The sequence below is a fragment of the Capricornis sumatraensis genome, chromosome 8 (assembly GCF_032405125.1).
Source record: "Capricornis sumatraensis isolate serow.1 chromosome 8, serow.2, whole genome shotgun sequence".
Classification (NCBI taxonomy): Eukaryota; Metazoa; Chordata; class Mammalia; order Artiodactyla; family Bovidae; genus Capricornis; species Capricornis sumatraensis.
The window spans coordinates 62770927-62798070 of record NC_091076.1 but is presented as its reverse complement, the minus strand read 5'-3'; the positions used below and the strand labels follow the sequence as shown (position 1 = coordinate 62798070).

The following is a 27144-nucleotide window of genomic DNA, read 5'->3' as shown; positions in this document are numbered from 1 at the left end:
ACATATACCATACTCTAGGCTGAGCTTCTAAGGAATGATGTCTATAACCAAACTGCAAAACTGCATGGTCTATAGAGCTGTCTGCTGGGATCTATGTTTGCAGAATTGATGCCTTTTTCCTGCTGCTTTTTTTTTTCTTTTAACTTAAAAAAAACCCCCTGAAATATAGCATGCATGCATAAAAGGCCGTAAAACATAAATGTACAGTATAATAAATAATCATAAAATGAACACCATCCAGTTAAGAAAGAGAACATTGCCTGCACCCCAGTAGGCCCTTCTGATCTCATATTCCTCACTTCCCCCAAGGGGCAACCAGGATCTTGACTTACGTGATTGTAGTTCTGTAGTGATTTACTTATTTTTCTTAATAGTTTGCCTGTTGCTTGTAAACATGGTAGTTTTCTTTTTTTTTCTGAAGAAAATCATGCTGTATGTATTCTTTTATCTCATGCTTCTTGTGAGATTCTTACCCATGGTGTGTAGTATAATCTATTGTTATTTTGAAGGACATTTGAGTTGTTGCTCATTTTAAGCCCAGATGAACACTGCTGCTGTGAGCATTCATAGGTATTGTGTGCACATGTGCTTTGATTTATCGTGTATACCAAAGGGTAATGGACAGTCAGAGTATGCCTGTCTTCACCTTTGCCGTGTAACGCCTAGACGCTTTCTAAAGTAGTTGTACCAGTTCATACTCCTACCAGTAGTTGATGATAGAACATGTTATTCCACATTCTTAACTTACTATTGTCAAGCTTTATGCAGTCTGATAATTATGTGTGGTATCTCACTGCGGCTTTTAATTTGTATTTCCCTGATGATTAAAGAAGCCAGACATCTCCGCGTGCTTCCTGGCTGTCTGCATGTCCTCGTTTGTCAAAGCTTGTTTAGGCTCTTCATCTGTTTTTCTATTGAGTAGTCTTATTGATTTGATTTGTGGAGCTTTTTACGTATTCTGGATACTATTCCTTTGACCCATATATGTTACAAATATATCCTCTTCCATTCTGTGAGTTGTCTTTTCACTCTAATATGTTTGAATGAAAGTCTTGATGGTAGTACAACTTCACAGTCATTTTATTTTACATGGCTAGTCCATTTTTTGTCTTTAGGAAATCCTTCTTTACCTTGAGATCACGAATGTACCTTTTTGTGCATTTTCTGAGCGTTTTAACTTTGCTTTTCACGTTAAGCCTTTTTTTAAATTGACTTATTTTGGCTTTGCTGGGCCTTCGCTGCCGCACGCAGGCTTTCTCCAGTTGCAGCGAGCAGGGGCTGCTCTCTAGTGGCCGTGTGCAGGCCTCTCACTGCGGTGGCTTCTCTTGTTGCGGAGCACGGGCTCTAGGGCCCGTAGGCTCAGAAGTTGCGGTGCGTGGGATTAATTGCCCTACTCAGTTCCAGGAGCAGGAATCGAACTTGTGTCCCCTGCATTGGCAGGCAGATTCCTATCCACTGTGCCACCAGGGAAGTCCCTCATGTTAGGTCTTTAATGTACCTGGAATTGATTTTTTTGTGTTTGGCATCAGGAACTCAGAGTTACTAGTTTTTAAATTTTGTCCCAGCCGCATTTATTGCATGTCTGTCTTTTCTCCACTGTTCATATACCAAGTGTCTAAATATGCATGGGTCTGTGCTGTTTTATTTGTTCACTGGTTTACTACTTTTCCATAAGTGTCTTATTAGAGATTTGTTAGCATTGTTCCCAGATATTTCACATCTTTTGCTGTTACTGTGGATGGGATCTTGTTTTTAAAGTTACATTTTGTAATTTTTTCTATTTTACAAAAATAGAATTGATATTTTATATAAGTATTTGTATCCATTGATCTTATTGAACTTTATCAATGCCAGTAATCTAGCCACAACTGTTTTCCTTGGGGCTTTTTTTTTTTTGCAACTCCGCTTGTTGTCTCTCAGGCTGTTTGCTTTTTTCTTAAATACATAATGGTAATAACAAAAACTGATATTTTAAAATTTTATTTATTTATTTTATTTTTGGCTCTGCTGGGTCTCTGTAGCTGTGCAGACTTTTTCTCCAGTTGTGGTGAGTGAGGGCTGCTCATTGCAGTGGCTTCTCTTGTGGCTGAACACAGACTCTCAGTCTTCAGAGCACAGGTTCTGTAGCTTTGTTGCTCTGTGGCCTGTGGGATCTTCCTGGACCAGGAATCGAACCCATGTTCCTGCATTAGCAGACAGATTCTTAAGTACAGAGCCACCAGAGAATCCCGCAAACCAGTGTTTATTGACTACTTACCATGTGTCTGCTACTGTTGCAGATGGTTTTACGTGTGTATATGGTATCTGTACATGAATTTCTAGCTACATCAATATTGGTAGCTGTTCTGGTTTCCCTCAGCAGTTGTTTCCTGTGCTGCAGGAAGCCCTCTGTTGTGCCAGGTCACTCTGGAGGATGGATTCCATCTGTATCATGTGATGGGCCAGGGAGATGCACTGTAGGGTTCAAGAGATGGCTTTTCGGCATATATAATTTTGGAAAAGAAAAGAACTAGTCAGCCTAGTATATTAGAGAAGGCTCATGGCTATAAAAGTTGAGTGACACCTCATCCACTTGGCGGGGGCGGAATTTATTTCTCCCACATCTCCTTTGAGATCCTGTTGTTCCCATTGGCAGATGCACCACTTTCCTTAAAAGAGAGCAGAGTTGAAAGAGACACAAGGACCCCAGGATTCATGGCAGCACTATTTACGATAGCTGGGACATGGGAGCAGCCTAGATGTCCATTGCCAGATGAATGGATAAGGAAGTTGTGGTACATATACACAATGGAGTATTACTCAGCTATAAAAAGGAACACATTTGAGTCAGTTCTCATGAGGTGGATGAACCTGGAGCCTGTTACACAGAGTGAAATAAATCAGAGAAAGGCAAATACTGTATAATAATGCATACATGTGGAATTTAGAAAGATGGTACCCATGGTCCTACATGCAGGGCAGCAAAGGAGACACAGATGTAAAGAACAGACTTTTAGACTCGGTGGGAGAAGGCGAGGGTGGGATGATTTGAGAGAATAGCTCTGAAACCTGCAAAAATAGAGGACCAGTGCAAGTTTGATGCATGAAGCAGGGCACCCAGAGTCAGTGCTCTGGGACAAGCTAGGAGGATAGGGTAGGGTGGGGAGAGAGGTGGGAGGGGAGTTCAGGATGGGGAGGACTCATGTACACCTGTGGTTGATTCATGCTGATGCATGGCAGAACCATCATAATATTGTAGTTATCCTCCAATTAAATAAATTAATTAAAAAGAAGAGAAGTATTATAGTTAGTACTGGGGCTTCCCAGGTGGTGCTAGTGGTAAAGAATCCACCTGCCAATGCAGGAGACATAAGAGATGGAGGTTCGATACCTGGATTGGGAAGATCCCCTGGAGGAGGGCACATCAGCTTACTCCATCATTCTTGCCTGGAGAATCCCTGGGCAGAGGACTATGGCGGGCTACAGTCCATAGGGTCACAAAGAGTTGGACATGGCTGAAGCGACTTAGCATGCACACACTGTAGTTAGTACTGACATCTTAGGAACTTAAGTATTTCACCTTTTACCATGTGCTAGGTTAGGCACTAACCTAGCTCCCAGTTTTAAATGAATCTGCCAAGCTTCCACCATCCATTCCTTACTTCAGCCTTTGTCACTGCCTCTGAGTTTGAACTTTTCTGGAACTCTGTTAACAAGGAATACTGATGTACTGCCTTCTTTACTGACTGCTTTTTCCTCCTGTTGAATTACAAATTTTGCATTCTGATTTTTTTCCCCTCAATACAGTTGCATTTGTTTAAAATTTCAGGAATTCCTCAGATTTTCTTATGACCCTTCTCTGTGTTTCATGACTGTGTTTCAGAACTTTTTATTATTTGTAATCTGTCCTTTCAGTAGGATTTTGTGGGGAGAATACGTTAGTGTTCAGACTTTGTTTGCTATCTTGAACTGTAATGTTTAATGTTATAGAATATTTCATTCTTGTAGCTCAGTCGGTAAAAAATCTAGCTGTAGTGCAGGAGACCTGGGTTCAATCCCTGGGTTGGGACGATCCCCTGGAGAAGGAAATGGCAACCCACTCCAGTATCCTTGCTTGGAAAATCCTGTGGACAGATGAGTCTGGTGGGCTGCAGTCCACCAGACAAAGAGTCGGGCACGACTGAATGACTACGCTTCATTTCATAGAATATTTCAGAAGTTTTAAATGATAGTGAATATAATCAGTATAGGTTTTGGAATTAGATACATGGGATCTTTGCTGCTTAAAATATTTGAGTTATTTTGAGCAACTTTCTTAACCAAGGTTTTGGTTTCTTCATCTGCAAAATGAAAATAATGGAACTGATCTTAGCTTATTGTTAGTGTTATGAGATAATACAGGTAAAGCTCTTAGCACAGGTAAAGGTCTTAGCAAGTGGTATCCAGTAGGTGCTTGGTAAATGTTATTTATTAGGTTATGAATACTCAGCAGAGTTTTTTTAAAAACAAATCAAGTAGCTTTTTCTGAAAATCTTTTTGGAGAAAAATTAATATAAACAGATGATAAGCTGCTGCCAGTATGGTATCAAACTTTTAACATATCCTTGCTACTAAATGTAGTTAAGACTAAGACTTATGTGGAATTATTAAACATATGATGTAACATTTTTCTCCTAAGATTGCCTTGATGGTCACAATATAATTGCATTATCTATATAATTAATTTATTAATGTAAGAATGAAGGGATTAACACAAGTCCTTCTTTAATAGCTTTCAAATATGTTTCTTAAATATTTTTGTGTGCTCATTCAGATTTTAACATACTAACTCAACGTAAGTTGCAGTTTTTATTCTGCCACAGTAGTTATGTAAACACCTGAAAGTAACATTTTTTCTTTTCTATTACAGCAGAATGGCCAAAGACTATGACAGGTCTTCCCAGCACGTCAGGGACAACTGCCAGCGTGGTCATCATCCGAGGCTTGAAGATGTATGTTGCTCACGTGGGCGACTCGGGGGTGGTTCTTGGAATTCAAGATGATCCCAAGGATGATTTTATCCGAGCTGTGGAGGTGACACAGGACCATAAGCCGGAACTTCCCAAGGAAAGAGAGCGAATCGAAGGACTTGGTGGGAGGTAATGATTGTCCTGCTCTGTCTTTCCTCTCTTGGTTTTATTTAGTCCTTTTCTGCTTTACTTACCTGGAAGGCTGCAGTCCATGGGGTCGCTGAGGGTCGGACACGACTGAGCGACTTCACTTTCACTTTTCACTTTCCTGCATTGGAGAAGGAAATGGCAACCCACTCCAGTGTTCTTGCCTAGAGAATCCCAGGGATGGGGGAGCCTGGTGGGCTGCCGTCTGTGGGGTCCCACAGAGTCGGACACAACTGAAGTGACTTAACAACAGCAGCAGCAGCTGCAGCTTTACTTACCAGATTGACCTACTTCTCCCTTTTAATAAAGTTACAGATTTTTAGCTTGCCTGGTAAAGTATCCATGTATATTCATATTTATTTTATTATTTTGAATTGACTGATTTATTTCTGATAAATGGCTCCAAAAGGAAATAATATCTTAATGGCACTCAAGTAACAAAACAAACAGGGATTTATTTAAAGCCTTTTGTATAAGCACTAAACAGCATGCCGTTCAAAATCTGGACAAAGCAGCCCTCAGAGTTTCAGAACAGAACAATTTGAATCTATTTTGCGGAATAGAATTTTGTTAGAATTAGCCTTCAGTTTTCCCCTTTGGTTTGTAAGTCATGTACATGGCAAACCTCTGTGTTACATTCTCAGTGTGTTTTGAGACAGTTGGTAAACTATGAAGTGAATTTGACTTAAGCGTAGTATTTTTATGATATAAACTAAAATGCAAGGTTATTCTACAAGCAGAGAAAGGAATAACATAAGAAAATTAAAAAATCATTCCAATACTAGTTTTTAAAAAATCAAGGATCTGAGGGAAGTAAACAGAATCCAGTGTTTTCTTAATAATCATTTAACTCAAGTCTTACTGTAATCTTGTTACTTTTTTCTCCTTTCTTGTTTTTATTAAATAAAAAGGTTTTTTTTCAGAGAAATAATAAGCTGAAGGAAAGAATTAGCATCCTTAGATTACCAAGAGTTCAAAAGACCAGCAAGAGAAGCAGTGGAACTCTGCCGCCTTCAGATGGCGTAAAGGAGAAGCTTGAATGACAGGAAAAATTAAAACCAGTAGTAGAAGCATTTGAAACCTGTCTAACATTGAAGTGAAGTTCTGTTTTTTGTTGTTGAGTTAGCAGTATTTTAATTGTAATGGGTATCCTGTTGCTAGGATTATATATTGGTATGACCTATACAAAAAACAACATACCACTAACTTCAAATTTATATAGGCTGAGTAATTTCAGGAATCTCCTCTAAAGAAGAAATAACGAAATGTGGACCAAAATGTCTAAATAGACTTATTGATTGCAGCAGTGTTTATTGACGGTTAATTTAGCTGAAAATAACTTGAAGGCCTAACATCTGGAAAATGGTTAATTACATTTAATTATATTCATAACAGTGGATATGATGTGAACAAAATTTTTAAAAATGATGGTATTATGAAAATTTTCAAATGTTAAAGTAAAGGTCAGGGAATTCCCTGGTGGTTCAGCAGTTGAGACTCTGCAGTTTCACTGCTGAGGGCCTAGGTTCAGTCCCTCCTCAGGGAACTAAGATCCTGCAAATTGCATGGCATGGCCAGAACAAATAGACAAAAAAGTAGGGGTAGACTAGTATAAGGACCTCCAACACATATGAGGGATTTTAAAAAATACACCGTTTTTTTGCCTGTTTCACTGAGGGATAATCGACATGTCATTGTGTAGATTTAAGACGTACTACATCATGGTTTAATTATATTGTGAAATATTACCACAATAGGTTCAACTAATCTCCATCTTCTCATACAGATACAATTTTTAAAAAGAGAGAAAAAATAAAGGGAAAAAAGGTTCTTGTGATGAGAACCCTCAGGATTTATTGTTACAACCACTTTCCTGTGTATCGTATAGCAGTGTTCACTACAGTCATCATGTGGTCCATTCCATCCATAGTACTTACTTATCTTATAACTGGAGATTTGTACCTTTGACCAATTCCCCCTTTCCCCTGCCAGGAACTTTTAATAATATAGGAGAACGCTTGTTGGTCACAATAAGCAGGATATAAAATTACGTTGGTAACTATTTGTCTCCATGGAGATTGTACCAGTTTATACTTCTATCAGCAATATATGTGAATGACCCTGACAACATAATTATAGAACTTTTTGACCATCACCAGTTGTAGGTTAAAAAAAAAGTCATCTTGGTGATGCTTTCAGTTGAATTTATCTTGAGAAAAGTTGAATTTCTTTTTTTATTTGTTGAAAAGCCATATAGACTTCCTTTTCTGTGTGTTTTTGTGTATCATCTTTGTTTATTTATGAGGGAGAGTAGTCAGCCTTCTTTTTGTATTAATGTATAGGGGCCACATGTATGTTAGAGAAATTAGACTTATATGTATGTGATGAATTTAAGATGTTGCTTTCACAGTTTGTCTTTTGATTCTGCTCCTGGAATTTTTTTTCCATGTGGAAGTTTATTTTAATGTAATTAAATTTATCCGTGTCTACCATTATGACTTGGTTTTTGTGCCATACACATAATTCCTTCACTCTGAGGTTGTTATAAAGTCTTCTATATTTTCTTCTCATACAACAGTTATGAACTTTGGTCTTAGGAACACTTTACATTCTTAAAAATTGAGGCCCTCAAAGAGTTTTTTTGTTTATATGGGTCAGATGTATTGACTTAACCATATTAGGAATTAAAATGAAGATGTTTTCAGATATTTGTTAATTTATTGAAAAATAACAATATTAAGCTCATTATATGTTAACATAAAGAACTTTTTTTTAATGAAAAAATAGCTGTTTCCCCAAAACAAATATTTGAGAGGATTGGCACTGTTTTACAGTTTTGTAAGTCTCTTTCTTGTCTGGCTTAGTAGGTGACAGCTAGATTCTTATATTTGCTTCTGCATTCAAACTGTTGTGATAAGGTATTTTGGTTGCAGTATCTAAAGTAAAATCATGTTTTACATAGATATGTAGGTGGAAAAGGGAGACTGTTTTAAAGCTTTTTCATATTTTGGGGGTATTTTTCTTTGATACTGTTCTAAAATTCATCAAGAGGGACTTTCTTGATAATGTGTCTGAAATCTTATCAGTAACTTTTTCATATTCTTTCATTGAGAGCCATTGGTGTATCAGTTAAGAGCCTTTGGTTAAATAATATCTTCATCCATGCATGATCTTTTAAGTAAACTTTTATTTTTGGAGCAGTTTTAGATTCATAGCAAAATTGAGCAGGAAGTACAGGAGTCCCTGCCTCCTCTGTGTGAATAGTCTCTTCACTATCAGCTCTCTTTCCCAGAGTGGTTCATTTGTTATGGTTGATGACCATACATTAACGCATCATTATCACTCAAAGTCAATAGATTACATTTGGGTTGCTTTTGGTGTTGTACATTCTAGGGTTTGACATATGTGTAATGACAGGTGTCTACCTTTATAGTTTCATACAGAATAGTTTCACTGTCCTGGGAATCCTCTGTGCTCTGCCTCCTTTCCCCTTCCTCCCTTTCTGTTCCTGGCAGCACTGGTCTTTTTATTATCTCCTTAGTTTTACCTTTTCCAGAGTGCCACATAGTTGGAATCATAAAGTATATAGCCCTTGTGCATGATTTTGAAACCTAAGTATTGGTCACTTATAAAATATTGGTTAGCTGGGTTATGCAGATCATCCAATTATTGACATCTTTTATCATACAGTATATCAAGTTCTGTAGCTGTTTAAAAACTCCACTGTATGCATGTGGTCTTAGTATTATTAGGAAAATAATTTTGACCTTGCAGATCCCCTGAAATTGTCTGGGGGACTTCCAGGGGGGTCCCTGACCCATATTTCAAGAGCCACTTTTCTAGTATTTGTATGGTTTTACCATTTACATTTTAATCTTATAGCTCTGGAATTTTAAAGTTATGTAGTAGAGATTCAAGTTAATATTTTTTTCTAACTGGCCATCAGTAGCCACTTGAACAATTCCACAGCCATTCCTTGCTGATTAGAAGGCTTACCAGGCATAAAACCCTTCTATAGTGGGAAGATGACCTGGAGTTTATCCTCTTCTACCACTCTTTTCCTGGTTAAGATAAATGTGGAATGTAACTATGTTACATTGCTCCTTGTAGAAGGATCCTCGAATGGAACTGCAGGTGGATAGGAAAGATTTCTGTGGACCTCAGATTTCCCTTGGAGAGCAGGGACCTGAGATTTCCCTTGGAAAGCAGGGATCTTGGCTGCCCTGTGTACATGCAGCTGGACTTGTGTGGGGACCGGGAAGTCAGGGGCTCTTGAGACACAGATTCCCGTGGCCTACGAAGCTCACTTGTGGCTGGAAATTGGCTCCTGGATTTCTGTAAGGATCACTGCTGAAGGCGGCACTGCTGGAGCTGCAGTTCTGGCAGACTGTTTCCTGTCCTGCATCCTGCAGAGTCAGGTGAACCTGGTTTCATGCTATAGTTTATTAGGTCCTGTAAGTGTGAAGGTCAGTGTGCTTCTGAGACCACTACTGGTAGTTATGTAAAGTGAGCTTTGCAATCATATTTATTGAGCTGGCCAAAAAAAATAGTTCCTTCAGGTTTTCCCATATGATGATATGGCAGAACCTGAACGAACTTTATGGCTCGCCCAAATTTGGGCCTTTTCTGGGTGTCCTTAAATACCAATACCATACTTTTTTTTTTTAATTGAGGCTTTTTTTTTTAATAAATTTTAATATTGGTAGGCCTGATTCTTCTCATTAGTCTTGTAAAAAATCTTTTTCTTTACTATTCTTTTTTCTCTATGAATTTTTAAATTATGTATTTGTATTTAACTTTATTTTTTGAGTTTATGGTTTTTGTGCTGTTACTTAAAATACCATCTGGACAGCTGGAGGAACTCTTTGCCATTTGAGAGCAGGTGTCTTTTTGCACAAATTGAGCTGTTTTGTTATAAGTTATTTCCTCCTTTCCTTCTGTCCTCACCCTAGGCAACTGGCCAGTGCTCTGTTTTCCCAGCCTTCTGTTGCTTCTCTGTCAGCCCCTGCATATCAGGCTGATGCTTTTGTATGCCTTTTAATCACACAGGACAATGGCAGGAAGTGCAAGAGAAACAGCATCTTTTACAGCATTGCTTTGGGTTTTGATACTGGATGTAAAACTTACAGCCAGTGCTCTTGGTCATCTGTTCCTCTCTCTCGGTGTTTATGCTCAGAGACCATAATAACTTTGAATATTACGTGTCAAGAGAGCTCCCAGGAGTGTTATATTGAAAGCAATGTGGGTAGCTACTGTAATTACTTAATGTTAAGCCTTACTTTGGGGCTTCCCTGGTGGCTCAGTGGTAAAGAACGTGCCTACAATGCAGGAGCCACAGGTTTGATCCCTGGGTCTGGAAGATCCCCTGGAGGAGGGCATGGCGACCTACTTCAGTATTCTTGCCTGGAGAATCCCATGGACAGAGGAGCCTGGAGGGCTACAGTCCATAGGGTTGCAGAGTTGGACACGACTGAAGTGACTGAGCATGGCACACACACAGGCCTGACTTTTTAGGGAGCAGGATTAGGAAAGAGCTATAGGGTATAAGCTGTTAGGAAGGCAGAATGCTGGTGTCTCTTGTCCCGTAACTCTTGTGTTTCATAGTTTCTTGTGAATGGTATTTTGGTTGGATATTAGCAAAGATTTGGACAGCAACACTTTTTGTCTCTCTCTCTCTCTCTCTCTTTTTTTTGGTCACGCCACACAGCCTGGGGGATCTTACATCCCCACTAGGGATAGAACCCAGGCTCCCTCCATTGGAAGAGCAGAGTCTGAACCACTGGACTGCCAGGGGAAGTCCATGAATGGTAGATGTAGTCTTTACTGTTTGCTTTTTGAGGGTCAGCTTTGAAGAAAGCATAAAATAAAAAGTAACCTCCGCCCAACTCAGCCCTCAATCTCCCCAGGGGCTTCCGTCTGGGCGAGGTTCCCCCAGCCCCAGCCCCAGCCCCATCTGCCTGGGCAGGGGACGGAGCCCCTAGCAGCAGGGCCATAGGGATCAGCGCTTCTGTGTCTCTTGGACCGACCCGCTCGCTTTGTGGGGGCGACAGCGAGTCCCTAGTCTCCTGGGCTGCTCAGGAAGCCTCTTCCCAATGGGAGGGCGAGGTCCCCAAGCAGACCCAGCCGGCCTAGGCCAGACCCCCAGACCCCAGGCCTCTGGCTTCAGCCCTCCAGCCTCAGCTCCCTAGTAAGTGCCCGCTGTGTCCCCGTTCGCACCCCAGGCCCCAAAGACGCAGACCTGGGGTGGGAGACAGACCCCCCTGGTGAAAGGCTCGCCACTGCCCAGCGCTTAGGCGTGCCAGCCAGGTACGGCGGGGTCCCCGTAGGCTTCTGCCCCCCGAGGCCTGCTGGCACCCCTTCCCCGGTGCTGCCTGCCTGCCTCTCCCAGGGAGCCTCAGTCCCCGAGTTGGCCCGGTATGCTGCCAGGGCAGTCCAGCCGGTGCTGTGTCGCCCAGGGGTGAGGGGTGGGGGTCGGGGGGGAGGGGGAGGGGTGGCGGTGCCGCCCCCGCCTCCGCCCTCGGACTGAGCGTTGCCTGTTCTCCTCGCCCGGGGAGGTGGCTCGAGGAGGCGCCTGGCTTTGCTGCTTCCGAGGTGGAACACTCACCTGGAGCACTTCCCTGACCACGGCGGGCCTGCCCCAGTAAAAGCAATTCCAAGCTCAAAAAAAAAAAAGATAACCGCCTTTGCTGACACTTACTAAGACCTGGAACAGTGTTTCTTTCAGTACTACAAATTAATTCTCTAAAGGGAGAGTAAATGAGCAACTCTCTTGATATTTCTCTTCTGTGTTAACATCGACCAAAATTTCTGCCATGTTCTTGTTTCATTCCCCTCCTGTTCTGTCTGGTTATTATAGCCCCATGTGGCTGTTTGACCTTAAATATAAATTAATTAAAGTTAAATTAAAAATTGAGTTCCTCATTTGCCCTAGCCACATTGACAGAGCTCAGTAGCTGGGCATGGCTGGTGGCTGCTACATGTTAGAATGTGCGGAGGGAGCGTTTCCATCACTGCTGGAAGTCTGGTGAGACCGCGCTGCTTAAGGCGCCTGGCCTGCCCTTGTCTCATGAGGCTTGTTCTCTACTTTAGAAGGATGGTTGCGGTTGTTCTCTTTCTGCTGTATTCATGTTTTTCTGGACTTGGAGATTTTTTTCTCATTTATCTATATTTATGCCTTTGTTTCTGCTGGAACTTTTATTCCATTTGTTGTTTCTTCTCTAGTATCTTCATTCCTTTGAAGTTAGAGCAGAAGCAGAAGAGCCATAGATGGGGGTGAACTGGCTGGCCGCTGCTAATGTCCACAGCATTTCTTAGCGACATTCCTGTGGAGATGGTCACCATTGTCTGTCCCATTTTCTGCTTTGTGTGTCTGGAACCCGGTTTAGTTTCTGAGCTCATTAAGTTTAGGGGGACAGAGTCATGCTACTCACCGTCAGCATAGTAAACCATTGAGACTCACGTGTATATCAGGATGTCACAGTGCTCATTAATAAGGAGAAGAGTAACTGACAAGAGGACCACAGGTGATTGTCAGCTGACCTGCCATAGATGAAATGAATTTCAGACTGTAATCAGAGGGTTTCAGTGCACACCTGGGACCTGAGTGTGAAGACTGAATTTGGTAACTTGAATGTCACCTATCATTGAGAGTCAGGAATCCAGTCTTGTGCGTGTATCTATCTGGCAGGTAACCCTGATATCAGGAAGGCTAATATTGGTTTCTTGGAAATGCTCTTTCCGCTCTTCCCCTCAACTTTTTTAAACCTTCCAGGGAAACATTTTTCTTTTCTTTATTTATTTTTTAATTCCAGGCAGATTATGGTTAAATTGAGTTAAGGGCCAGTTTCCCATTTCAGTCATTCGGGCATAGGTTGAGAGACCATCTCCACTGTGTTTTTAGTATTACGCTTTTTGCTGAAATATTTGACCATATTTCAATATGTTAGGCACCCTGGAGTGTACTAACTACTCTGTGTATTAATTACAGATTTTTCTTGTTCCTACACCAAATTTCTAGGAGGGTTTTCTTGTTCTCTAACTCCCAGATCTCTCTCTCTACAGCTGATCTGTTTCCAAGGTCTAGTCTCACATTTCTAAATACAGAAATATCTAAATACATAGGTATTTCTAGTGAGGCATTTCTTGTTAATTCCTCAGATCAAAAATACTAAAGCGGAAGTTCTGTTTTCAATACCCTTAAATCCTTCAAAAACTATACAGCCTTTTCGACTTCTTTTATGTATTCCCTCTTCTTTTATAACCACTTCTTCCTCCCCTCAGTTTTCTCAGTTATCAAATTATCTTGCTTTTGTATACATGCTACCTACTCATTTCTGTTCCTCTGTGCTCCCTAAATAATCTCCAAATTCTCATCATAATGTACCCTGTTTTGTCTTTGCCTTATGAACAGGAACTTTGATTTATGCACGTGTCTAAAGCAGATGAATCATTATTTTGTGATACTACAATCTGATTGTAACAGTTATTTAACATGTGGAACTACTTGAGTTGATACATTGTGATCACTTAGTGTATTTCTGTGAACTCTCGTCTTTCAGCGTGATGAACAAGTCTGGGGTGAACCGTGTGGTTTGGAAACGGCCTCGGCTCACTCACAATGGACCTGTGAGGAGGAGCACAGTCATTGACCAGATTCCCTTTCTGGCAGTAGCCAGAGCGCTTGGTAAGTAGGACTTTTGTTTGGTGAAACCATGTTGGATGTTCTGCAGCGTATGGTGGTAAAATAAAAGACAAGACTGAGAATTAAACCCTTATTTGGCACATACTGAGTGTGTAAATAGATACTGTAGTAAATGATTGAAACCTAATTGAGAGGAGGATTATCAGTGCCATTTGCTCTTTGATCCTGAGTTATGTTCAATGTTCTGATAGTTTCCATTTATTCCTAAGGAAGTAAATGTATGCCTAGGCTTGATGTTAGCCTTAAAACTGTTTCTAAATGTCCTTTCCTACTTCAGCCCTTCAAATTTCTCTTCAGAGCCTTCAGAGCTCTTTTTTCTTTTTCATTAGCTAGCAAAGTAAATTGTGACAAAATTAACATACTTATTTTCTGTTCTGTTTTGTTTTGGAAGGAAGGCTAGGGGATTGTAACTATAGAAATATCTTACTTTGGATGTACTAGTTAAGTTTTCTTCTAAAGAAAATTTCTCTTAGAAAACACCATTTTTTTCCTTCTTTCCTTCTTCCTCTAAATATACTTGAGCACTAACTTGGTTCCAGGTACTGTATTAGGGTTTGGAGTGATGATACAGATACACTCTGCCCTCAGGGAGCAAGAATAAATAGTTGGGGAGATGGGTGATAAAGAAGTAAACCTGTTCTGAACCTAGTATAATATTGCAGGTCAATTATATTTCAGTTTTTTTAAAAGGTAAGTGTGTACATTGTAAAAGGTAAGCGTGTACATTGTAAAAGGTAGCTTGTACACTGTACTGTAAACAGTGAGAGACTGTTTTTTTGGGCTCCAAAATCACTGCAGATGGTGATTGCAGTCATAAAATTAAAAGATGCTTGCTCCATGGAAGAAAAGCTATGACCAACCTGGACAGCATATTAAAAAGCAGAGACATTACTTTGCCAACAAAGGTTTGTCTAGTCAAAGCTATGGTTTTTCCAGTGGTCATGTAGGGATGTGAGAGTTGGACTATAAAGAAAGCTGAACGCCGAAGAATCGATGCTCTTGAACTGTGGTGTTGGAGAAGACTCTTGAGAGTCCCTGGGACTGCAAGGAGCTCAAACCAGGCAACCCTAAAGGAAATCAGGCCTGAATATTCATTGGAAGGACTGATGCTGAAGCTGAACATGCAATACCTTGGCCACCTAATGCGAAGAACTGGCTCATTGGAAAAGACACTGATGCTGGGAAGGACTGAAGGTGGGAGGAGAAGGGAACGACAGAGGATGAGATGGTTGGATGGCATCACCAGCTCGATGGACAAGAGTTTGAGTAAACTCCGGGAGTTGCTGCAGTCCATGGGGTCGCAAAGAGTTGGACATGACTGAGCGACTGAACTGAACTGAACTGATTTGTAAATGAAATAATTACAGACTAGGAAATATGAAAGAAAGAAAGAAATCACAGGGGTCCTGTGATAAAGAATAATTTAGAAGGGAAAATCTATCTTAGGTAGTGTGATGGAAATGCTCCTTTTAGGAAGTGTTATTTTAGCTGAGATGTGATGGCTAAGAATCAGGTTTTGTGAAGAGCCTGTTGAAGAATATTCTAGGCATGGATCCTGAATTGGGAAAGAGCTTGGCATGTTCTAGGAATTATCAAAAGTTGGGAGTTAATTGAGGCAAATGTAAACATCAGATATTTTTGTTCTAGACTAAGGTTACTGGGAAACATTGAAGGATATTAAGCTAAAGAGTAATGTTACCTCATTTGCATTTTTTAAAAGATCATGCTACTGTTGCTTGTTCATCTTTGGTATTTGATCAAGTACACGTAGTCCCAACCTTCATGGACCCTATAATCTAATGGGGAGAATTGATAATAAGCAAACAAATGAGAAAATTCTTTTAAAAAGCATCAAAAAGGAATTAAGCAATATGATATGCCAGTAGTTGATGGAAGGGATAGGTGGTAGCCAGGAGAAGAGGTACTTTGGAGAGGATGATTAAGGAAGATTCTTTTAAAAAGTGGCCTTTGAATAAGACCTGAAGGAGGGAAAGGGGCCAAGTCCAAGCAAAGGCATAACACTTGCAGCGGCCGTCAGGCAACTGGTGGACGTTGGACTTGGGAGGAACGGTGGTGGGGGTTGTTCAGCACATATTCTTTTTCCCTACTGAATAATGTCCTGACTCCCTTTTGGGAAACTGTATCTCCCCTACTCTGTGCAGTCTTAGTTTAGACGTTCCTGTTTAGAGTCCTTTCGTAAAATATAAATGGTCAGGCATATGACCCCAGCTGGATCGGTTAGATTCCCTGTTCCATGATTTTGAATTGTGAATCCAGTAAGGATCAAAATTAAAAGCCAAGAAACCTGGTTGGTATGAATATGTCCAGGTGATAATTGACCTCCTTTGGCAGTGCTCATTGATGTGATTGGATTTTCCTGCTTAATTGTTTGGAAGTACCCTGACCTAAGTTAACCTGAACTGGAAATTGTCATTTGTATGCAAAGAACCCTAACGCTGGAAGGAAAGGGCTCCTAGTCTTTAGTGAGAGGGAGAAGGTAGAGATTTAAAATGAGGGTGAAGATGAGGACGCTTGCCTGATGAGAAGGGTGGTACAGACTAAGGAAAGAAGTGTGATGAAGACATTATGGGTGGTAGGCAAGGACTAAATCCTGCAAGGCTTTTTAGAGCATGATAAGGAATTTTATTTTAAATGATTTTGGGAAGGGATTGAAGAGGAGGAGAGGAAATAAACCCCAGTGATTAAGAGGTAGACTCGAGCCACAGTTCCTAGGTTTCCAATCCCAGTGTTGTCATCTGCTGTACAGACTTGGGGGGAAATTACTTAATATATTGTGACAGTATTTTCAGCTGTAAAGTGGGGCCTGCTTCATACCGTTGTGGGTATTGGGTAACTTGACACATGCAAAGTGCTTAATATAGTGCCTGGTACATAGTAAATGCTCTGTAAATGTTAGTTGTTGTTACTATTGTTGTTTACTAAAGTAGGGCAATGACATGATTGAGTTTGTTTTTAAAGGATCATACTGGCTAAAATTACAGGGTAATAACATTGGAGGCCAGGGTGCCATTTTGGGGGCCTGTAGCAGTTTCTAAGCACCTATTTTATAGATTTTTGTCTTAGTTACCCAGGCCATTCACTCATAGTATATATGTGATATAATTGACCCTTCAACTGTTAGCAAGGAAAAAAGAGGGGGGAAAGTGATAGTCAGCTTTTCTTTACTTTTCAGGTAGATGGTAAATTTCAAGTTAACTATTGCCATTTGTAGCATTAGTGAGCTCCCAAGGGCATGGGAGGCAAGGAATTAATATTCCTGAAGAATGGAGAGGAGTTTCATGGGGAACTCAACATGGACTGAGGGCAAGGTCTTCCTCCAGGTTCAAAAGTAAGGTGAACTTCAGTTTAGAAAAGCAGATGCCAGTTTATCTGGAGTATGTGAAGTGTGTGTGTGCCTTGCTTTTCACGTAAGCCTTGAAACCCTTATGTGACTTCAGAGAGGAGGAGAAGGAGCAGGTGAAGGAGCAGCAGAAAGAGCAGAAAAACCAACTGGTGTTCCTGTTTCTAACATTCCTGGTCTGTTCAGGTACAGTGCTGGAGTAATTCAGATAAATAATTCAGCACACATGAGTATCTTCCGTAATCTTTACTTTATGTTTTTAAGGACACGTTGTTGCATTATTAGACAGTCTATGAGTTAAAATCTGTCTCCATGAAGCTTTCAGACAGGTCAGTGTGTTTACCTTTTTGCATAATGACAGTCATTTACCTGTTCAGAATTGGCTAGCATGTTTCTCTAGGCTAATTTCAGACCTTCCATTAGTCTTGTCCTATCCCTCTGGATATTTCCCCCAATAAACGTGATTCCAGAATTAAGAACACTGCAAGATGTGGTCTCATCAGTTTGAAGTACAGTGGAAATATGTAGTTCCTGCTCCCTGAGCATTGTACTTGTAATAATGGAGTTTTAGAATTATAACTGTCATTAGCTTTTAGTAATCTTTTCACGTTAGTTGGCTTATTAAGCTCAGATCTCTAGATATTTCTCTTGTGAATTGCTACTAAGTCAAGTTTCTCTATTACATACTGTGTTGGTTTTTATTGGGATGGTGTTAGGGTGGGGAAATGGCAGAAAGTGAAGAGGAGCTAAAGAGCCTCTTGAGGATGAAGGAGGGGAGTGAAAAAGCTGGCTTAAAATTAAATATTAAAAAAACTAAGATCGTGTCATCCGGCTCCATTACTTCATGGCAAATAGTGGGGGAAGGTAAAGTAGTGACAGATTTCCTTTTCTTGGGCTGTAAGATCACTGCGGATGGTGAATGCAGCTGTGAGATAGAAGATGATTGCTTCTTGGCAGGAAAGCTATGACAAAGCTAGGCAGTGTGTTGAAAAGCAGAGACATCACTTTGCCGAGAAAGGTTCATATGGTCAAGACTATGGTCTTCCCGGTGGTCACATACGGTTGTGAGAGCTGGACCGTAAAGAAGGCAGAATGCCAAAGAGTTGATGTCTTCAAACTGTGGTGCTCGAGGACTCCTGAAAGTCCCCTGGACAGTAAGGAGATCAAATCAGTCAACCTTAAGGGAAATTAATCCTGAATATTCGTTGAGGAGACTGATGCTAAAGCTGAAGCTCCAGTATTTTGGTTATCTGATGCGAATAGCTGACTCATTAGAAAAGTCCCTGATGCTGGGAAGGATTGAGGGCAGAAGAAAAAGGGGGTATCAGAGGATGAGATTGCTGGATGGCATCACCGATGCAATGGACATGAAATTGGGCAAACTTTGGGAGATGGTGAGGGACAGAGCAGCCTGGCTTTCTGCAGTCCATAGGGTCACAAAGAGTTGGACATGACTGGGCAACTGAACAACAAGGGTGGGAAGGTGGAGGCTGAATAATAGATGGGCTTTTTTGCAGGATATATTAATCAATACAAAATTAATAGATGAGTGTGTAGTTGAAGAGATCATTAGTGATGTGATTTTTTTTCCCCTTAGCTCAGTTTCAACATTAACTATCTAGAGAAAGAAATAATGTGTGTAGTTCTCGATTTTGTGTATTATGCATATTCAGAAGTATGTAAGCAACAGAATATTATTAGCATTGCTTAACTACTTTTAGTTGCCAGAGAGAAAAAATAGTAATTAGAGAGTAGAGAAATCAGGCAACACATTGAATGATGAAAATTACCGTCACTAATGAGTACATTGTATGCCTTCAGATGTGTGATACACACTTCCCCTAGGTAGTACCCTGGTCAAGAATGCATGGCTGCAATCTAGATGAAGGAGGCTAAAGAAATGTTCTAAGTAAGTGCTATTCTGGCTCCTCAACTGGATCCTATACAGGATATTATTAGGCCATCTAACAATTCAGAATATGAATGGTAGGTAGTATATTAGGTTCATGTTATATTAATATAAATTTATGAAGTTGATAACTGCAGTGTCCTTATTCTTAGAAAATACACTTTGAAGTATTTAGGGATAAAAGACTATTATTTAAAACACTTTTGTTGCAAAGTTACATGCACAGAATCTTTATACATATGTAGATCGAAAACAAGCAAATGGGGCAAAATGTCAGGAATAATGAATCTGAGTAAAGATGGGGGTTCTTTGATATGTTTTGATTTTTATCACTTTATACATTTGAAATGATCTCCAGATGAGATTTTTTTTTTAATAGGCTGGCTGTAATAATATGAAATTCAATAAAAGTAAATAAAAAGTGCTAGGTTTAAGTTCATAATATGCTTTGGGAGATTATCTGCTTTCGTAGCATTTCATTTGAGAGAGAACTAGGGTTTTTTGTTTTGCTGTCTTTTTTGTTGATTGCTAATGAGCATGAGATAATTCTGCAGTGTTAAGTGCATGCGTACTCAGTCGCTTGGTCATGTCCAGTTCTTTGCAACTCCATAGACTAGCCTGCCAGGCTCCTCTGTCCATGGGATTTTCCAGGCAGGAATCCGGAGTAGGTTTCCTTCTACTGCCATTTGTTTCCCCAAGCTGTCTTCCTGACCCAGGGATTGAACCTATGTCTCCTGCATTGGCAGGAGGATTCTTTACCACTGAGCCACCTGGGAAACCCCTAGGTGTAGTTTAGCCATAAAAAATTAGTATAGTCTTAGAATGCAGTAATACAGTAGACTGTCCTACTTATCAGTTAAGAAACTGCCTTTCTAGATTAGTCAATTGACCAAGTCTGTGTAGGTGGGATTTTGCATACAGCTTTGCTCAACTTACAAGTTTGGACCTTCCCTAGTGGTCCTGTGATTGAGAATCTGCCTTTCATTTCAGGGGACACAGGTTCAATCCCTGGTCAGGGAACGAATCCCTCATGCTTTAGGGCAACTAAGCCTGCAAGTGTGAATAAGACCTGACGCAGCCATAAATAAACATTTTCCCCACTCTTTCCACTGGATACTGCTGCCACTCTCCTAAACTTAAACAGGATAATTGGGCAGAGTATAACCTGGAATCAAAATACGGAGGACACCTATAGCTGGGTTAGTATTTGTGAAGTTTTGTCATCTAGAAGAGAAATTAACCTGATTTTAAAAAGGTGTTGAGAGCTTCCTGGTGGCCTAGCGGTTAGGATTCTGGGCTTTCACTGCCATGGCCTGGGTTCAGTCCCTGGTTGGGGAACTGACATCCCATAAGCTGTGTGGCTCAGCCAAGGGTGTAGGGGGCGGGGAGCTTCCAAATACTGAATGTTTCAAAAAACTGAGCATGCAAAAATGAGAGCAACAGGTGAAAATTCTCAGAAAAAAGGTGTGATGAACTATAAAAGAGAGAACCATATTTTAGCTCAGTAAAACAGAATTATTACAGATGATAAAAAGTAATAACATTATTTTGTGAACTGTAGTGAGCCTTTCCTTCACTAAAAGTGCTTGGGTGGTTGACAGAGATGTCTACATTGGCTCGGAAGCTAGAGAATATAAAACTGGGTTTCTTACAGTTCTGAGAGTGCATGGTAATGTTAAAATAGTTGATCCTTGGTTAGCTTTCCATTGTATTTAAAATAGCTTTTCCAACTAGCTGTTTTTTCCCCGTGCATTATTTTTAGATTTATCCATGTTTTTATATGATTCTAGTTCATGCATTAACTGCTGTACATTCAGTTCCAGTATGAACCTATAGTTTTTCCCTCTGTGCCCTGATTGGTGGACATTTAGGTTATATGCACACATTTGCTATTACCAAAAATGCTGCAATAAATACCTCCTTGTGTACATCTATGAGATTTATTTAAGGCACATAACTAGAAATGGAATTGCTGGGTTACATTACATTACTCACCAACTTTTAAAGTACCATGACACACAAATAATAAGATAATATTTTAGAATAAAGAGGGAAGGCTACTCAAGGCTGTGGGCAACTGACCTAGAGGTTCTAGCCACTCAGGACCTACCCTGTTGACCCATGGTCACACTTAGACCATCCACGGCATATCACTTGGAAAGCACAGTCCAAGATGTATAAAGACATGTATATCTTTAGCATTATTATGTGATGCCAAGTTTCTCCCCCCAAGTGATTATACCAGGCTATTAAAATCTCACTGTATTAAGAATCTATTGCTGTCTTAACAGAATATTCCCAAACCTAACAGTTCAAAACATTTATCATCTCCCATGGTTTCTGTGGCTTAGGAACTTGGGAATGGCTTAACTAGGTGGTTTTGGCTCAAGGGTCTCTTGAGTGGTTGCATTCAAACTGTCAAGTATGACTTTGTTCTGAAAGCTTGAATGGGGTGGGGCATTCACTTCTAGGACGACCTACTCACATGGCTGTTGCCAGGAGGCTTCCATTCCTTGCCCAGTGGGCTTCTCTGTAGGGCTGTTTGCTGTGTCTTCATGCCGTGGAGTGAGTAGAGCCGCCTTCTCAGAGTGAGTGATCTGAGAGAACAGGGAAGCAGCCATGATGTGGTTTTATGATCTAGTATCATAAATAAGTGACATCTCATCACCTCCTCCATATTTTTTTTTTTTTTTGGTTAGCAGTGAGTCACTCAGTCTGCCCTTAAGTGGAGGGGAATTAAGCTTTACTTCTTAAGAAGTATCAGTATGTGCAAATATTCTAAAACTGCACAGAGTCCCCGCTTCTTCATGATTGCTTATTCATTCACCAAGTATTTATTAAATGCCTGCTATGTTACACGTACTGCTCTAGGTTTTGAGGATTTGGCAGTGAATGAAACAGGTGAAGATTTCTTGACCCATGGATCGTACTTTATAGTAGGGGCAAACATGATAAACTAAAATAAGTAAGTAAATATATATTGTGGTATGCAGTGAAAAGTGCTGGCATGAAAAATAAAGCAGGAAACATTGTGGGAGGCGGGAGTCATAATTTTAAATGGAATGGTCAGAGGAGGTGTGAAGAGATGACGCTGGAGTGCAGAGGTGAGGGCCTGGGGGTGACTGGGGCATGAGGATTCAGGCAGAAGGAGCAACAATCCTCAGTATCCTTTTCATAATTTTTTTTTTTTAAACTGAGGAACTTGAAAGGAAGAGTTGCCATTAACTGATGGAGCAAAGACCAGAGTGCATTAGTAGGGGCCAGAGCGCATTAGTAGGGGCCGGTCAGTTCAGTTTCAGACAAGTTACATTCAAGGTGCTTATCAGATATTGAAGCAGTGATATCCATTTGGCTTCTGGTTATGAGGATCAGCTAGTGAGAGGTAGGCTAAAGACATCAGTTTGTGGCTGAATCAAGGGATTGAGTGTAGGTAGAAAAGGGGAGGGGAAGAAATGGAAAGGTCCAGTGACTGAGCCCTGAGATACTCTCACTGTTAAGAGGTAGGGGCATGAATGGAGGAGTGGGGTAAGACAAGACAGAAAGAGCCGCAAGTAAAATAGAAGATAGTTCGGGAGGGTGTCCTAAAAACTAAGAGAATAAAGTATTTCAAGAAGGTGAGTATTTCCTTATATATGTCAGTTATACCTCAATTAAAAAAAATGTATTTAAATACTGTTGAAAGCTCAGGTAAAGCAAAGATCTGAGAGGTGATGTGAAAGTCATTGGTGACCTTGACAAAGTGGCTTTTGGTTGGATAGTGAGACCACAGTTGTGACTGAGGTTGGTTCAAGAAAGAGCGAGAAGAGGAAATTTTGATATAACAAGTTTTAGACACTCTTCCTAGGAATTTGGGAAGGAGAGATGGGGCTCTAGCTGGAGTCAAAACCCAGGAGAGGGTTTGCTACTGTTGTTTTAAAAAGGGAAGAAATAATCACAGTTTATGGGAAAGATCCACTCAACCAGTGCAAAACACCATGTAGGAGATAAAATACAATTGTTACAGTAATGTCCTGTGGCAACTGCATTAACATAATTTTGTAAACAAATGTATGGAGATAAATGGATCTTTTTGTATAAAAAGACGTATGGGAGAGCATGATATTGTTTCAGTAATGAAAAACATCAGTTCTGATTTTTCTCTTGATTTTATTTTTCTATCCCATATTTTCACCTCAAATACCTTCATTGAGATTTAACTGACATATAGTACTGTATATTAAGTTTAAGGTGTACAGCATTAAAAAGATAATATCCTTTAGATTTGAATATTTAAGCTAAAAGAAATGCTTTGTTAAAGTTTAACTTGTTGCGTGGTAATTCTTATTGGCCCGTAGTAAAATTAAATTATAGTATTTAGCACCATTCTTATGGTTAATAGTCATTTTTCTTCTAGCTTTTTGGGAGAGAAGTTTGCTTATCAAAATTTGTATTGTTGGTGATCAGAATTACTTGAGGGCAGATGTAGCAAAGGTGCCTCCTAGTGTCTCCCTGATGGAATTGCATGTGAGTCTTATAAATCATTGATTCATTGTACAGATACTTGAGTGCAGACACCCTGATGTTGGGAAAGACTGAGGACAGGAGTAGAAGGGGGCAACAGAGGATGAGATGGTTGGATAGCGTCACCGACTCAATGGACGTGAGTTTGAGAAAACTCTAGAAGATTGTGAAGGACAGGGGAGCCTGGTGTGCTGCAGTCCATGGGGTTGCAAAGAGTCAGACCTGACTTAGCGACTGAAAAACGATAGTGCCAAACACAGGTCTTTGCCCTCAAGGAAGCTTATGGTTTAGAGAAGGGGAGAGGCGTTCATCAAGTGATCACAAAAAGAAGTAAGAAATGACAACTCTTAAGTATTTGTATGTCTGTTAAAGAGAACTTTAAATAGGAATATTTTACCTAACTGGAGAGCCACTGAAGTGATGTTTGAACTGAGCTTTGAAGAATTACAAAAGCTAATAGGGGAAGGAAATGTGTCCTTGGCATAAGAACTGCATTTGTGAACAGCTCTGTGATAGGAGGAGGCCTGGCGGACATAAGGGGCTCTGAGTAGGGTGTGTGGAACATAGATAGGTATGAGAGTAAGAGGCGTTGATCAAGTGAGAAAAGACTGCATTTTCCTAGGCTGTGGTTAGGAGTTATGTAAGAGTAAACTATTGCAGAGTTAGGGAAGCAACTAGGTGTATGTGTGTGTGTGTGTGTTAATTATGGCAAAAGACCTATAACAAAATCTACCATTTTAATCATTTTAAGAATTCAGTTCAGTTGAAGTATATTCAGTTCAGTTCAGTTGCTCAGTCATGTCCGACTCTTTGGGACCCCATGAATTGCAGCACGCCAGGCCTCCCTGTCCATCACCAACTTCCAGAGTTCACTCAAACTCACGTCCATCGAGTCGGTGATGCCATCCAGCCATCTCATCCTCTGTTGTCCCCTTTTCCTCCTTCCCTCAATCCCTCCCAGCATTAGAGTTTTTTCCAGTGAGTTAACTCTTCGCATGAGGTGCCCAAAGTACTGGAGTTTCAGCTTTAGCATCATTCCTTCCAAAGAATACCCAGGGCTGATCTCCTTTAGAATGGACTGGTTGGATCTCCTTTCAGTCCAAGGGACTCTCAAGAGTCTTCTCCAACACCGCAGTTCAAAAGCATCAATTCTTCAGCGCTCAGCTTTCTTCACCGTCCAACTCTTGCATCCATACATGACCACTGGAAAAACCATAGCCTTGACTAGACGGACCTAAGTACATTTAAATTGTTGTGCAGCCACCACCACCATCCGCCTTAAATCTGTGTTTTAAAGAGATGATTTTGGTTGAGTTTTGAGGATGGATTAGGTGAGACAAAAGTTGCTGAGAACCTCTTCGTGGGAAGCCACTCAAGGAGTGAGTGTGAGGAGGTGATGCTGAAATTCTCTAGGGATAAGGGCTACTAGGTGTCCTGCACCCTGCTGGCCACAGTGTGTCTCAGGAGTGAGCAAAGAACACACTGAACCCCAGAAGAAAGGCCTTGTTCTCATCTGGTATCATTCCAGTGTCCCTAGTGAGAGCAAAAGGGAAATGGCCATTGAACAGGCAACCAGCAGCTTCTGCCATGATGTATCCCTCCCTTCAGTATGTAGAGGAAGAACATTCTGTGCCCATTTAATGGTGTACAAACCCTAGACCAATGATAAAAACACTCAGCTCAATTCTGATTCCTACTCATTTGGTCTCAGGTAAAGCCATGGGAAATAATGGAAACAGTGAGAGACTTTATTTTTGGGGGCTCTAAAATCACTGCAGATGGTGACTGCAGCCATAAAATTAAAACATGCTTGCTCCTTGGAAAAAAAGCTATGACCAACCTAGGCAGCGTATTAAAAAGCAGAGACATTACTTTGCCAGCAAAAGTCTGTCTAGTCAAAGCTATGGTTTTTCCAGTAGTCATGTATGGATGTGAGAGTTGGACTATAAAGAAAGCTGAGTGCAGAAGTGGAGTTGGAGAAGACTCTTGAAGGACCCTTGGACTTCAAGGAGATCCAACCAGTCCATCCTAAAGGAAATCAGTCCTGAATATTCATTGGAAGGACTGATGATGAAGCTGAAACTCCAATACTTTGGCCACCTGCTGTGACGAGCTGACTCATTGGAAAAGACCCTGATGCTGGAAAAGATTGAAGGCAGGAGAAGGGGGAGACAGGATGCGATGGTTGGATGGCATCACCGACTCGATGGACGTGCGTTTGAGTAAGCTTCAGGAGTTGATGATGGACAGGGAAGCCTGGCGTGCTGCAGTCCATGGGGTCGCAAAGAGTCAGACACGACTGAACGACTGAACCAAACTGAAAGCCATGTAGAAGACTTCTCTGGTGGCTCAGTGTGAAGAGTCTACCTGAAGTGCAGGAGACTCCCTAAGTCCATACTGAAACAAAAAGATGATAAAGAAGTAGAAGAATGGAAAGCTTTTCTTTAGACAAGATAATTAGGGGCTTGCCTGGTGGTCCTGTGGTTAAGAATCCACCTGCCAGTGCAGGGGACACAGGTTCGATCCCTGGTCCAGAAAGATTCAGCATGTTGCGGAGCATCTAAGCCTGTGTGCCATGACTCCTGAGCCCAGGCTCTAGAGGCTCTGCTCCGCAACAAGAGAAGCCACCACAATGAGAAGCCCGGGCACTGCAACTAGAGGCCACAGCTAGAGAAAGCTTGAGTGCAGCAACGACCCAGTGCAGCCAAAAATACATAGATGGGGAAAGACAACTAATAAAGGTTAGTGTTCTGTCTTTAGTTTACAACCATTACAATAACATGTGATTTGTGCAAGAATCATTAATGGATGCTAAAACCTGCCATTTTTTGGTAAGGCACAGGATATTTCACACAGTCTCAAACCATCACCCTTCAGATTACTTGGGGATACCTTTACAGTGCTGGTGGACAGCAGTTTAACTGAATGATCAAACTCGGCATTGCCAATGGCGCAGACTGACAGTGTACCTCCTAGCTGAGAAAGATGTAGTATTCCGGCCAAAACCAGATTTAACCTGAACACAAGCCTTTATATCTTGCAGAACACAAAGAAGCAAACAGAAAGCAAAACCCTAAATCAAGGATCATTCTGCAGAACAGCTGGCCTGGAGACTTGACAGTTGTCTATCAGTGTCATGAATGACAAAAATCACGAAACCTAGAGAGTTGTTCTGGGTTAAAAACAACTAAAAATATGCCAACTAAATGCAATGAATGATTCTTGAGTGGATCCTGGACATTAAAAAAAGGGTTGTTGGACTTTCCTGGTGGTCCCGTGGTTCAGAATCTGCCTGCCAATGCATGGGACCCAGGCTCAATCCCCGGTCTGGGAAGATCCCACATGCCGGGGAGCGACTAAGCCTATGTACCACAACTGCTGAGGTCACGTGCTGCAGCCACTGAGGCCCGAGAGCCCTGGAGCCCATGCTCTGCAACACGAGAAGCCACTGCAGTGAGAAGGCCCTGCTTGCTGCAACTAGAGAAAGCAGCGACAAAGACCCAACGCAGCCATAAATGTTTCTTAAAAAAAAAAAAAG

The 27144-nt window shown here is 41.0% G+C and overlaps 1 protein-coding gene across 1 annotated transcript in view; it reads left to right on the top strand.

Annotated features, from left to right (window-relative positions):
• The window catches only part of PPM1D (protein phosphatase, Mg2+/Mn2+ dependent 1D), a 59477-nt gene that overhangs the window by 14590 nt on the left and 17743 nt on the right, over positions 1 to 27144 (top strand). Inside the window, exons 2-3 of the mRNA XM_068978388.1 lie at positions 4889 to 5117; positions 13694 to 13818. Of these exons, the coding sequence (XP_068834489.1) occupies positions 4889 to 5117; positions 13694 to 13818 (354 nt within the window). The remainder of the gene's footprint in view (positions 1 to 4888; positions 5118 to 13693; positions 13819 to 27144) is intronic.